This window comes from Molossus molossus, unplaced genomic scaffold (genome assembly GCF_014108415.1).
Source record: "Molossus molossus isolate mMolMol1 unplaced genomic scaffold, mMolMol1.p scaffold_m16_p_40, whole genome shotgun sequence".
Classification (NCBI taxonomy): Eukaryota; Metazoa; Chordata; class Mammalia; order Chiroptera; family Molossidae; genus Molossus; species Molossus molossus.
The window spans coordinates 448815-462706 of NW_023425378.1; the positions used below are offsets into that span (position 1 = coordinate 448815).

Here is a 13892-nt window from a genome sequence, read left to right on the forward strand (position 1 = left end):
GATCTTACATATTCTAAAATTAAGGACATTGTCCTTTATAGCCAAAGGAACATTGCACACGTAAGAAAATTAAAATTAAGAATATCATCTAATATACTGCCTGTAGTTAGAACTTACCACCTATTTTTTTTTTTTATCCTCACCCGAAGACATTTTTCTATTTCTTGTTCAGATAGAGTGGGAGGGGGAGAGAGGAAGAGAGAGAGAAAGAAACATCGACATGAAAGGGACACATTGAGTGGCTGCCACCCGCATGACCAACCAGGGCTGGGGACAAACTGCAACTAAGGTGTGCGCCCTTAGTGGGAACCGAACAAACCCTGGTCTCTGGACCACAGGCGGACACTCTAACTGCTGAGCCAAACTGTCCAGGGCAATTTTTTTTTTTAGGGTCTTTTTAAAAGCTATTGCTTTTCTTCACCCTACTCTTTTATTCCCAATTCATGGTCGCTGAGCATTCACACTAAATTTAGATTTGGTGTTGTGTCTTTTTAGTCTCCTTTGAGCATTAAGCACCCCTCTTAACGTCATTTTCTTTTTATGTGAAGAAGCCAGGCCAATTGTATTTCAGAATATTTAATATTTTAGATTTTTCTGGTGGTTTCCTTATGTTAGCTTCACATTAAACATTTTAAAAAGAAATACAGCACTTTAATGTACTTTTTATTTATATCACAATAGGAGATATGTAATATTGTATATTGTCACTGTTGTACCTGAGCAAAGAGCTCATCCACCCAGAGCTGCAGATAGCCAATGACGCTGACATTGAGGGGCCATGACAGAAGTGGTATTTACTGCTAAGCCCTACACAATATAGCATGGGCAGAGAAACCCAAACTTCCCTGATGGTTTACAGAAAATGGGTTGTATGAAAACAGGAAGTCATCATGAGTAAGGGACTCAGGGTCCTGGCGGTGTCGATTGGTCAGTTCCTGTCAGCTTCAGCAACCTCATTTATTCAGTTCCTGGTGGCATTTTGTCAGGGTCTATGTGATTATGGCCAGGTGGTCTTGAACAGAAGGAGAGGTCTGTAAGATGTCTTGGGGTTGTGGGTCAGCGATGTAATCTTAAGAGTAGAAAGGAAAGACCAGAGCTAAACATTTCACACTTGGCAGGCTGCATTCTCTGTTGTTTAGGCAAAGTGTACCTTCTGAAACTTGCTTTACAGGCAGCCTACAGGCCCCAGGACATGACTATATTCCCGTGCAGGGATGACTCATAAGAAGGGCTTATTTCATCATTTGTCAAAAACTAAATTCTAATACATGCAATTTGTTACACTTTGCTTTTGACTTCACTATTAGAAATTGGGGATATTTAAACAGAGTGGATATTTTTCCTCTATTTTTTTTTTAATCTTCACCTGAGGACATTTTTGCATTTATCTTCAGATAGAGTGGAGAGTGAGAGGGAGGAAGAGAGAGAGAAACAGCAGTGTGAGAGAGACATGTCAACTAGTTGCCACCCACATGACCCCAACCGGAGCCGAGGACAAACTGCAACCTAAATACGCTCCCTTAGTGTCTCTCTCTGGTCCGATGCTTTAACTGCTGAGATAAACCAGCCAGGGCTGAGTGGATGTATTTTCCATGGACAGTTCAAACGTAAACACCACCCACCTTCTATTTTTATGAAAATAGGTTTGTGGTTTTCAAAATAAAGACTGCTTTTATTTTTTAGTACATAGTTGTTCTTTTTCAAATCTTATTTTCCACAGATGTCCCCCCACTTCAATTCTCCCACTGCCGCCACACTGATCCTGCCTGCCACGCATCACACAGTGTGTGTCCATGGCTATGCATATGTGCATATAAGTTCCTTGGTTAATCTTTTAGGGGTGGGGTGCCACCCCCCTTTACCTCTGAGGTATCAGTCTTTTTTATGTTTCCATATTCTGGACCTATTTTATTCATCAGTTTATTGTGTTTATTAGATTCCACATATAAGTGAAATTGTGGGATACTTGTCTTTTTCTAACTGGTTTATTTATTTTTATTTTTTAAGATCAGTTTCTAACAAATCTGATCCCTCTTTTTTTGTTTGTTCAACCTCACCTGAGGATATTTTTCCATTGGTTTTTAGGTAGAGTGGAAGGGAGGGAAGCAAATAAAGAGAGAAACATCATCCTGGCTGGTTTAGCTCAGCGGTTAGAACCTTGGATCCTCAGACCAAAGAGTTTCAGGTTCAGTTCCGGTCAATAACATGTAACTCAGTTGCAGTCTGTCCATAGCCCTGGTCAGGGTCATGCAGGAGGCAACCAATCAATGTGTTGCTCCCATGTCGATGTTTCTCTCCCTCTTTCTTTCTCTGTCTCTCTCTCCCACCCCCATCCTTTCCTTTCTTCCACTCTATCTGAAGATAAATGGAAAATATTTATGGGTGAGGATAAAAAAAAGAGAAAGCACCACACAGCATAGTGTGAATGTATAATTAGGCATTCAAAATGGAATAAACATACTGGTTAGAAGTCTAAGCCGTAGTCAAACCTATCTCCAGTCTTGGTTTCTCTATTTACTATCCTAGGGGACTTGGCAAATTATTACCAAATTTTTACCAATTCCATTTCCTTTTTATTAAAATAGGAATGATAATGCACCCAGCCAGTGTGACTCAGTTGGTTGAGCATTATTCCAGGCACCAGGAAATCGCTGGTTTGATTTCAGTCAAGGCACATGCCTGCATTGTAGACTTGGTCCCCAGGAGGGGGTATGCAGGAGGCAGTCAGTTATTGTTTCTTTCTCATTGATGTTTTTCTTTCTCTGAAGTCAATAAAAGTATTTTTTTAATATATGAATAATAATAATAATACCTTACATGATTGTAGGGGAAGGATTATGTGGGTCTTAGCACAGAATATTCATGTCTAAATATATGTGTTCCGTGTATATAGAGTATTTCAAGTTTCTGTTCACATTCATGCCACAACTTTTTCAAATTCAGAAACTAAATTTTAGTTATATTATCTTAATTGGATTATTGTGTTTGGCGTGATGTGTTCAAATGATACATATTTTGTTATTTATTGGGTACTAATTCCTAAACTTATTACATATAACATTAGTTTTTTATTGTTCTTTTAACAAAATGCAACACAGTTAGTCACTTAAAACACAAATTTATTTTTTTTAAGTTCTGAGTGTTAGAAGTCTGAAATGGGTCTTCCTGGGCTAATGTAAAAGAATTGGCAGAACTGTGTTTTTTCCTAGAGCAAGAGAATGTAATCTGTTTCCCTGCCCTTTGTTTAGCTTCTTGATGCTGTCCACATTCCTTTGCATCTGGGTCCTCTTTCTTCTTTAAAGGCAGCAATGGCCAGTCATGTGTTTCTCACTTTGAATTTTTCTAACACTAATTCTTCTGCCTGTTTTTTGGACCATAGCACTCTTTCTTTATGTTGAAACTAGTCATATAATGGCAGAATAATCTCTGCATCTCAGGGTAAACAGATTTAGCAGTCTTTATTCCAAGTGCAACCTTAATTCCTTTTGCATTAAACATAGCATATTTAGATGTTCTTGGTATTAGGATGTCAACATTCTTGGGGGTGGTAGTTGTATTAGTCTGTTAACCTTAGTTGATACAGTTATCTCCATTTTACAAATGTGGAAACTCAAGCCATACAGAAAAAGTAGCTAGGATTTAAACCAAGACAGTCTGCCTTTGATTTTCTGGGACCCTGTTAATAAAAATTGGGGGATTTGTAAAAGCTGGTATTAGTGTGTGTGGAAAAATAAATTATTTAAATTTTATTAATACACAGAATAAGAGATTTACCAGTTTATACTAGTTCATATGATCAGGCAGATGATAAGAATCATCTAATACTCCTAGAAAGTCATTTTTGAGGTTGTATATCTATTTAATAAATTTCAAAGACTGAAAATCTGTTTCATTATGGCCTGAGTGAATTTTTGTTGTTGTTGTTGTTTTGTTTTTAAGAGAGAGAGAGACAGAAACATTGTTCTTGTATGTACCCTGACTGAGAATTGAACCTGCAACATTGCATATCAGGATGATACTCTAACCAACTGAGGTAGATACTCAGCCTGGGTGGCCCAGGTGATTTTTATGATTAGGCAGGTCAGGACCATTTTAGACTACAAGATCTCTTTTTAGAGTTAAAATGTTTTTTTTAGCTGTTGACTTTTTTATTTAATAAACATTGAGACTATAACTGTACATAATAAATTCTGTGTTAGTCTGCTTGGGCTGCTGTAACAACATTTATTGCTGCATGGCTCATAAACACTTATTTCTCAGAGTATACATATAGGCAGATGTTGAAGGTCAAGGCACCAGCAGAATTGTTATCTTTTAAGGGTCTACTGCCTAGTTTATGTAAACGCTTGTGCTCTTCTGTGACAGAATAGGTGAGGGAACTCTGTGAGATCTCTTTTATAAGGACACTGGTCCCATTCATGACCTTATTGTCTCTCAAAGCCACAACCTCCTGATGCTAACACATTGGTGTTTGGGATTTCAACATACAGATTTGGGATGATAAAAACACTCAAAGCATAACAAGAAGTTTTTTAAATTAAAAATATAAACTTTTAAAATGTCTCAGCTTTGTGGTTCATTTAAAAATAATGTTAGATACATACTGACTTTCAGAAACTAGTTGTTGCCCTTAGTATATCAAGTGGCTGGTAGGAGACCTAAGTGACCACAATTCAGTTGTTCATTATTACGAGTTAAGAATTAGCAGAGCTGCCTTTTAAAAAAATTGTTTTTATTCTTACTGATTTTAGAGAGAGGGGAAGGGAGAGGGAGAGAGAGATAGAAACATCTATGAGAGAGAATATAGATTGTCCACCTTCTGCATGCCCCATACTGGGGATTGGCCCACAACCTGGGCGTGTGGCCTGACTAGGAATCGAACTGGCAACCTCTTGGTGCAAAGGTTGATGCTCAACCACTGAGACATACTGACTGGGCAAGAGCTGTCCATTTTTAAGATTCCACTATCACAGCAGGTAATTCTATAACTCTGATTCCAATAACTAATCATGCTTAATGTTTACTCCTAACAAACTAAGCTCCATTTCATTACATTATATTGTATCTTTTCTTATGATACTTTAAAACTATTAAAGTATATGGTGAAATCTATGATCTAATTGCCACAATAATCCGTTGTGAGTGAGAATAATAGGCAAAAAGTGTAGAGAATACAGTGACTTTATATTCATACTTGTTTTATATTTTTAAATAAATCAACACGTGTGTGTGTATATTTTAAAATAATTTTATCCCTGCCTCAACCAAGTGACTCGGTTGGAGCATCTTAGTGTACCAAAAGGCTTGCAGATTCAGTTCCTGGTCAAGGCGTAATACACCTCATTTGCGGATTTGATTCCCAGTCAGGGTATATGTGGGAGGCAACTGATTAGTGTTTCTCCCTCACATCTGTCTGTCATCAATAAAATCATATCCTTAGGTGAGGATTAAAATTAATAATAATTTAACCCAGGCATATTTGTATAGGTATTGATTTTTTTTAAGATTGTTTAACTGCCCTGGCCAATTTTACTCAGTGGTTAATGTGTCAGCCCAAGGACCGAAGGGTCTCAGGTTCAATTCCCAGTCAAGAGCAGTACCTCTACCTTGGTTGCAGGTTGGATCCCCAGCCCCTGTCAGGGAGTGTGGGAAGCAGCCAATTGTGTGTTTCTCTCCTTCCCCCGCTGCCTCCCTTTCATTCTTCCTAAAAATCAATGGAAAAAAAATCCTCATGTGAGGATTGAAAATAAATAAATGATAAAGTAGTTTAATTGAACAAGTAAAAATATAACAGAAATATAAATTAAAAGAAGTTAATTTCTTTTTAACTGATTACATTAAATGTGTTTAGTCATTTAATAATAAAATATAAGTTAGTAACAATGTATTATATTAAAAGCTCCAAGTTATATTGGTTCTGACTCCCCCAGGGTTATACTGTCCATAACCTTAACATTGTTGTTAAATCATTTTCATGCATTGTAGGGTAATTTTAGAGTTGAAATGTGCCTTATAGACTAGCCTAGTGTAACTCTACCTTCAAAGGAGAAGTTGAGATTTACATATTTGTGGAGACTTTAGCTCATTCTGAGCAAATGACAATAAATTATAGAAAAATTACAGTTGGAAAATTTACTATGTTATTGGCATCAGCAGTACTACTGTAAGGAAAGTATAAGTTACAGAAAATTCATGGCAATATAAATGAAATATACCATTATACTACCTTCCAATTAGAATTGAAACAATATTTTTTCTCTGGTATTATGATTTCATATCCTCTAATAACTAAATCCATAAATCATTTTCAGTTTTGGTCTCAGAATATTAAAATTAATTATGTAAGTGATAACTGTTTGTGAGTGTCCCAGTGGAAATACATGCCTCCTTATATTACTACTATCAAAACAGTTCCAGCCTAGAATTCAAAGATAAATTTAACAAACTTAGTTCTCTCAGTTGCCCAAACAAGTGATGAGTTTTTGTAGACTAAGAATATTACATTTTTATATTCAAATATCAGTTGATCTGATACCAAAAATTGACAAGGGTCCTGGCCAGCGTGTTTCAGTGGTTAGAGTGTAGTCAGCCCTCACACTGCAGGGTAGCAGGGTAGAGGGTTCAATTCCCATTCAAAGGCATGTACCTAGGTTACAGATTTGATTCCTGGCATCACATTGATGTTTCTGTCTATATGTGTGTATGTGTGTTTATTTTCACTCTCTCTAAAAAAAATAAAAATCAGTGGTAAAAATATTTTTGGGTGAGGATTAAACAAAAATTTTACAAGGAAATGTTTCTATCACTAGGCTATAGAACCAAGATTCTAAAAATTATTTGTTGTTGGTATGTCCTATGTGCTATAAGAATATTCAGTATTTATTTGTCATCACGAATAATTTTTCTCCACAATAGGTATTGTCTTCTGAAAGTACTAAAGCAGTGTCAGACATTGAGGGAAGCTCTTATTACAGCAGGAAAAGAGGTTATATGGCATGGGAGGACAAGTGATGAACCAGCACATTACTGTAGCATTTGTGAGGTAACCATTCTTATTGACAGTTGTTTTATTGTGGATTCTCTAGGTGATTTTTTAAATTATAAATTTACCTATACTTTTATGTAATGCTTTTATTGACATTGACTGTTATAGCAGTTACATTAAATTTTTATCCGATTGTATAATATTTCATTATATATTAATGCAGAAGTATCTTCTACAGAAACATTCATGTAGTACTTTCTTAACATATGATAATAATGTCTCATTTTCAACTAAGAACAATCCATAAGTATACCAAAACCAACAATCTACATGTGTTTCGGTAATGATCCAAGCAGATCAGCATTAAGTTCTTGCTATGCTGATGTTTCTTTTGTGGCTAAGGCTTGTAAGAGTACAGAAATAAAGATAGGACCTAGTCTGAAGGAGCTTACATTCTACTTGGAGAAGACATGTTTTAAACAACTAATTGTGATGTCTGTGAGACTCTGATGAAATATGAAGCTGTACATTTAAATATAGACTATCAGAAAAAAATTGAGAAGAAACAATTTTTTAAATAATAATTGGCGTATTTTTGGCCTATGGACTTGTTAACACATAAGTGTCCCCTTAAAGAATGGTTTGATTTTAACAGGCAAAAAGTGGCTAGAATAGAAGGTATATAAAACATCACTAGGATTTAGGAACAGTATAGTGAAAGGGAAATGAGTACTGCATGTAATAAAGTCTGAGTAATGCAATGTAACTAGAAAATGGACTGCAAATTCTTAGAAGTCTGTAGGTATAAGTGGTATGTAGCTTGCTAAAGCATCTGGAATTCAGCTCAAGAAATCTGATTTGTATTCTGAGGTCAGTGGCACCATTAAAAGTTTTTGAACAGAGGACTAAGTCAAAATAATGTTACAGTGTTGGTTAATAATTGGAGAGCATGAAGGTAGAAAAAGAGGTCGGTTTGGAGGCTATTGGATAGTCTTTGTTCCTTACACTACTACATAATGTTAGGAATATAAAAGAAACAAAATTTAGAAGTGTTTAGAAAGTAAAATCCACAGAGTACTTGATCGAATGGGGAATGATGACAAGTTGAAAAACCCAAAACTTTCAACTGGGGTCACTAAGCTGTATTACTTCCTATTTACAGTAATAGGAAACCTTATGAACTTTAAAATTCTAGCAGAGCCGTTGAAGAGCTTTTAGATAGATTTCTGAATAAACTCATTAAATTTATTGGCTTAATTTTTATGTTGTCTAAGCTCATCAATGTATATTTTGATAAGATCAAACAGTTTATGATTAGGTATTATACTTTAGGTAAATATGTATCCTTTTAGTATTTGAAAACAAGTGATACATCTATTATCCATTATCTTGGCTGAACCTTTGCAATTCATCATTCTTTTTATATAAGACGTTATTAATGTCTTTTTGTATGTTAATGCTCATTAATTAATACACTTTGTAATATTTTCCTTCACATATGAGTCTTAGAACTGAACATTTACTGTTAGGTAACTGTGAGTTTTTAGCTTTTTAAAATAACATGCTTATGTTCATTCAAGTGGTTTTCTTGTTTTACTTAAACTTTGTTAAGCATTAAGCACAATGATACACTCTAGAGAGGTCCAAAAAAAGATTAGGTATAGTTACTACCTTTATGGAGTTCAGTGTAAGAGGGAGACATATTCCAAACACACTGTGAATACTATTATGGAGAAGTTAAAAGAAAGAAACAATCACTTTTATCTGTTTGCACTTTATATTCTGGATAAAATAAAAATAGCCTGACTTATCAAACTTAGAATTAATATTTAATTAGTGGTTGTAATGAGTGTTTACTTCCCTTAGGCCAATATCTAAATATGTACATTAGCATTTATTTTGGATGTGCTACAAAATAAACCTGGTGTCTGAAACAAACATACATGGGTTCTTTTGGTTTTTTTTTTTAAGTACCTTGCATTCAATGAAAAATCACTATCCATAATTTCACGTAAAGTAGAATTTTGTAGTTACACAAAAGTGGTGCAATAAAATTTAACGATCTCTGTTAAGTGTTTTTTTTTGGGGGGGGGTCTTATATAACATAGGTGGAAGTTTTTGATCTGCTTTTTGTTACTAAAGAAAGCAATTCCCAAAAGACCTACACAGTACATTGCCAAGACTGTGCACGAAAAACAAGTGGAAATCTGGACAATTTTGTGGTGCTAGAACAGTACAAAATGGAGGACCTGTTGCAAGTCTATGACCAGTTTACATTAGTAAGTGAAATCAACATGTGAGTACATGGCTGGGTGGTGAAGCAACAGTGTTTGTTTTTGCCACCTGACAGTAATTAGAAAGATATTATATTTTTCATTGCTTTTAAAAATATATATTCCTGTGTTCTCAAACTTCTAAGAAATTTATATGTAATAAATTGATATGTATTAGTATGTCTTCTTACTGAAAATGCGTAATTATAGTCAAAACAATTACATTTTAAATTTTTGTGTTCTTTTAAATTATTATCATACTTTTTATACTATTTGACTTAACAAATGAAACCAAATATATATATGGCTATAGGAACAATCCAAAAAGAAATCAATATTTTTTAATGTACTTGTGTTTTCAGCGCTCAATTGTATTGATTTAAAACCTAGTTTTTCCATAGCCTGTTTGGATCAGCCATTAGAGCGTCAGCTAGAGAGACTCAGGTTTGGTTCTCGCTAAGGCACATAACTCAGTTGCATATTGTCCCTAGCCCTGCTTGAGATCATGCAGGAGGTATAGCCACTTGATGTGTCCCTTTCACGTCAGTGTTTCTCTCTCTCTCTCCCTCCCACACTACCTGAACAAAAAATGGAAAAATGCCCTTGGGTGAGGATTAATAAAAAGCAAACACCTAGTTCTTGCTATAAGTAGTAAAGTTGTGGAAGAAATATTTGATGATGGCTTTTGTCTCAGTAATATGATATATGAGATGCATAAAATTAAATTAATAATATTGTGAATTCAACAGTTTTCTATTTTAAGGACAGTTTGCTTGGGATAGCATTTACAGTCATATCTTAATTCTCAAATGTCTTCCATCTCAAACGGTTCAGTTCTTGACCAAGTTGTTCACGGAAACTATGTCTCTGTTTTCTAACAAAATTTCAGCATGACAAAAAACATCTCTCTGGCCACAAACAAAGGATAATACACCAATATTATTAATATCTCATGAATATTCTTATGAGAATATTTTCAGGGTTTTTTGTTGTAGTTTTGCGTTTGTTGCTGGCAAAACATGATTAGCACAATTTTAAAGCGTAAAGAGGCCATCAGGAGTGCTGACACTGCTAAGGGTGTGAAAGAAACAATGATCACAGGCAGTTGAAGAGGTAGAAAAACTATTGTTGATTTGGATAAATCAAATGCAGTTAACCCATGACAGCATTTCAGAAGCAGTGATACGTCAAAAAACAAAGATGGAATGCTCTGGAAAGACACCCCTGTAATGAGTGCTAAAAGTGATTTAAGGATAATAGGGGGTGATTCCATAAATTTAAGAAAAGAAGTGTTTGCTTAGATTAAACAGTACATTAGACATTTATTATATATAAGAGAATTTAAAACAGAATCATTTAGCCCTGGCCGGTTTGGCTCAGCGGTTAGAGCGTCGGCCTGTGGTCCTGAGAGACCCGGGTTCGGTTCCCGCTAAGGGCGCGTACTTCGGTTGCAGTTTGTCCCCGGCCCTGGTTGGTCGTGCGGGTGGCAGCCACTCGATGTGTCCCTTCACGTCGATGTTTCTCTCTCTCTCTCTGTTCCTCTCTCTCCCTCCCGCTCTATCTAAAAAAAAAAAAAAAAAAAAATATGGAAAAATGTCCTCGGGTGAGGATAAAAAAAAAAAAAAAACAGAATCATTTAGGGGTCTGGAATGAATTAATTCAATTTACATTATTTATAGTGGGAAAATGATTCCATTTTTGAACAAATCGCTTCTTGTACAGCCTTCCAGAACAAATTAAGTTCAAGAACTGAGGTTCTTGGCTTTATGAATGCAAATCCTGTAGTTAGTCCTGAGTTGATATTGATCCAGTCCCAGTGCCTTTGATTGTAAATTTTACCATTAAGTTTCTGGTGTTTTTAATTAGGTGACTCTCAGGATTGCTTGATAAAGAAAATATTTATGACATACACGTGAAATATATATGCCAGTCACTCACTAGTGAGAGGTTTTTTTTTTTAATCCTCACTTGAGGATATTTTTCTGTTTATCTTCATATAGAGGGGAAAAAGGGAGAAGAGAGAGAGACACATCGATGTGAGAAACACATCAACTGATTACCTCCCACATGACCCTGACCAGGGCCTTGGATGAACTGCAACCAAGGTACATGCCTTTGATCAGAATCGAACCCATAACTCTTGTCCATGAGCCGACACTCTAACCACTGAGCAAAACCAGCCAAGGCACTAGTGGGATTTTAATTAAAATTTTAAATTATTTTTTGACAACACTCTCTTTTAGCATCTAAAAAAACTTGTGAATTTAATAATGTTTAAGATTTTTGATTAAAGAATGAAGTACAGAAAATGGGATTAGTGATTTGGAACACTTAAGAAACTGGTCACAATGGATATAGTAGGAACATATCACCTAACAGGCTGCTAAACTTTAGACATTAAGTGTTTGTTTCTAATTCACTTTACAAGTAGGTGGTATATTGTTTATAGCCATTAGCTAGAGAATATTGGTAAGAATTAATATACCAAAACAATTAACATCCTTATTTTTAATTTTAGGTTCCTTCGTTATCATCCTCCTCCTCTTGATATTGCCCCATGAATGTTAAATGATGCCTTTTCTGCTCTTCTGGGAAGTTTTGCACCACTGGTTTTGTAGCTGTTTCATAAGTCTGCTGACTAAAAGCTATTCCTATGCAACCTTTCAAGAACAGAGTGTCATTCAGTTTGACATATGAGAGTACTGCCTCTACTCCAAGATTCTCACAAAGCATATCCATTTGTACTTAATAATAAACACATTTCATGATATGTGACAAAAATGGTGATTTTCAACATACTAGTGACTTGACTCATTTTATGTTTCTTTATTTCTAGATTGAAAAATTTATTTTTAGCTATATTTTACCCTTTTAAGAACATTCCTACGGGGGGCGGTAGACTGTTCTAGCCGGTCATTTGTTCAATTAAAATAACAAATCTATAATATTTTGTTGTTGTTAATCCTTTACTGAGGATATTTTTCCATTGATTTTTAGATAGAATGGAAAGGAAAGAGGGAATGAGTGACAGACAGAAGCATCAATGTAAGAGAGACACATTGACCAGCTGCTTCCCGTTCAACCCCACCCAGGGCTAGGGTCCGAACCACAACCAAAGTACACGGCCTTGACCAGAATCAAACCCTCAGCCCTTCAGTCCGCAGGCCTGTGTTCTAATCACTGAGCAAAACTGGCCAGGGCATAAATTTATATCTTTGATCAACTTTTTTTTTACGTGAAAAATTAGATGAGAAAATATTTTTACTGCTTCATGTTTGTGTGTATTGATTAGAAGTCACAGTAATTATATTTTGGGTTCAAAATAAAATTTTTTTAATTTAATAGCATAATAGTCAAGACACAAAGGTAATGGATTGCACATAGAGTAAGGAATAAACTTCAGATTTGTGATTTTTGTTTTCAGTCTTGATACAGATTCACACTATTTATGAATACATATTTATTGCTTGAAAATACTTGTGAATGGAATGTTGTTTATTTTATTTTATTTTTATTTTTTTGAGATTTACCTGTCATTATATATTAAGGAGTTTTGTCATTTAACACACTACTCCTTTTACATTTTCTATGTGTAAATAAAACTACTTAGCATTGTATAGAAACGTCTATTAAAATTGTTTCATGTTTAAAGTGTTTTACACTCTTTGAATTTTAGAGAGACTTCTGTAAAGACCCAGTTTTTGTTCATTTTCAAATCTGATTACATATATTTTATATATGCATATATAGATACATATATAACAAAATATCAATATATAATTGTATAAACATAAAACTTTTAAATTTTCACATGTCTGATAGTTTTTGAGGTGCCTACTGTAAAGTAGTATGTTCATTCAGAGGTGTGTTCATTTTTAAAGTACATCTTTCAGTCTGGTTTAAGTTGCAATTAAGTTAGTCTGTTATTTACCAAGAAAAATTGAGGCTTCTGCATTTTCAAATAAAACCCAAGTTACTTTTTCAAAGTCATAAGTTGAAAAGTAAAACCTTCATGTTTCTCGAGAGAGGGAGGAAGAGAGAGAAGAGAAATACCGATGTGAGAGAAATATCAATTGGTCACCTCCCACATGAACCCTGACCAGGATTCAGACCTGCAACCCAGATATATTCTCTGACTTGGAATATAATCAGCAACCTTTTGGTGTACAGGATGATGCTCCAACCAACTGAGCCCCTCTGGCAGGACAATGAGGTACATGTTTTAAATTAACACTATTATAGTCCCCCAGCGACCCTACCTGCCTTAGCCCTCCTCCACCTAGCCTCTGCCCCTTCTTCCCTCTGGCCGTCACCACCCTGTTGTCTGTGTACATGGACTATGTACATATATTCTTTGGCAAATCTCTTCACTTTTCTTTATCTAGAACCCCTCTTTGCTGTCCCCTCTGAGATCTGTCTGTTCCATGCATCCATGCCTATTTATATTTTGTTCATCAGTTGATTTTTATTATATTTCTACATATAAGTGAGATCATGTGGTATATTTGCTTTTCTCTAACTGGTTTAATTTACTTAGCATAATTAATCTCCAGGTTCACCAATGCTGTCCAAAAAGGTAAAATTTCCCTTTTTAAAAAAATGTTTTTATTTATTTCTTAGAGAAGAAGGGAGAG

General features: G+C 35.1%; 1 protein-coding gene across 7 annotated transcripts in view; it reads left to right on the plus strand.

Moving 5' to 3' along the window:
• Nucleotides 1–13892, plus strand: part of LOC118616759 (lysine-specific demethylase 6A-like) — a 191034-nt gene that overhangs the window by 162461 nt on the left and 14681 nt on the right. Inside the window, exons 24-26 of one of the 7 annotated variants that reach the window (XM_036242188.1) lie at nucleotides 6916–7042; nucleotides 9094–9264; nucleotides 13429–13464. The exons of 1 other annotated variant lie outside the window; for it this stretch is intronic. In XM_036242188.1, the coding sequence (XP_036098081.1) occupies nucleotides 6916–7042; nucleotides 9094–9264; nucleotides 13429–13449 (319 nt within the window). In that variant the 3' untranslated portion in view covers nucleotides 13450–13464. Of the gene's footprint in view, nucleotides 1–6915; nucleotides 7043–9093; nucleotides 9282–11776; nucleotides 12076–13428; nucleotides 13465–13892 lie in introns of those variants that run through there. 5 more of the 7 variants (XM_036242186.1, XM_036242187.1, XM_036242192.1 and 2 more) reach the window with 5 other exon arrangements.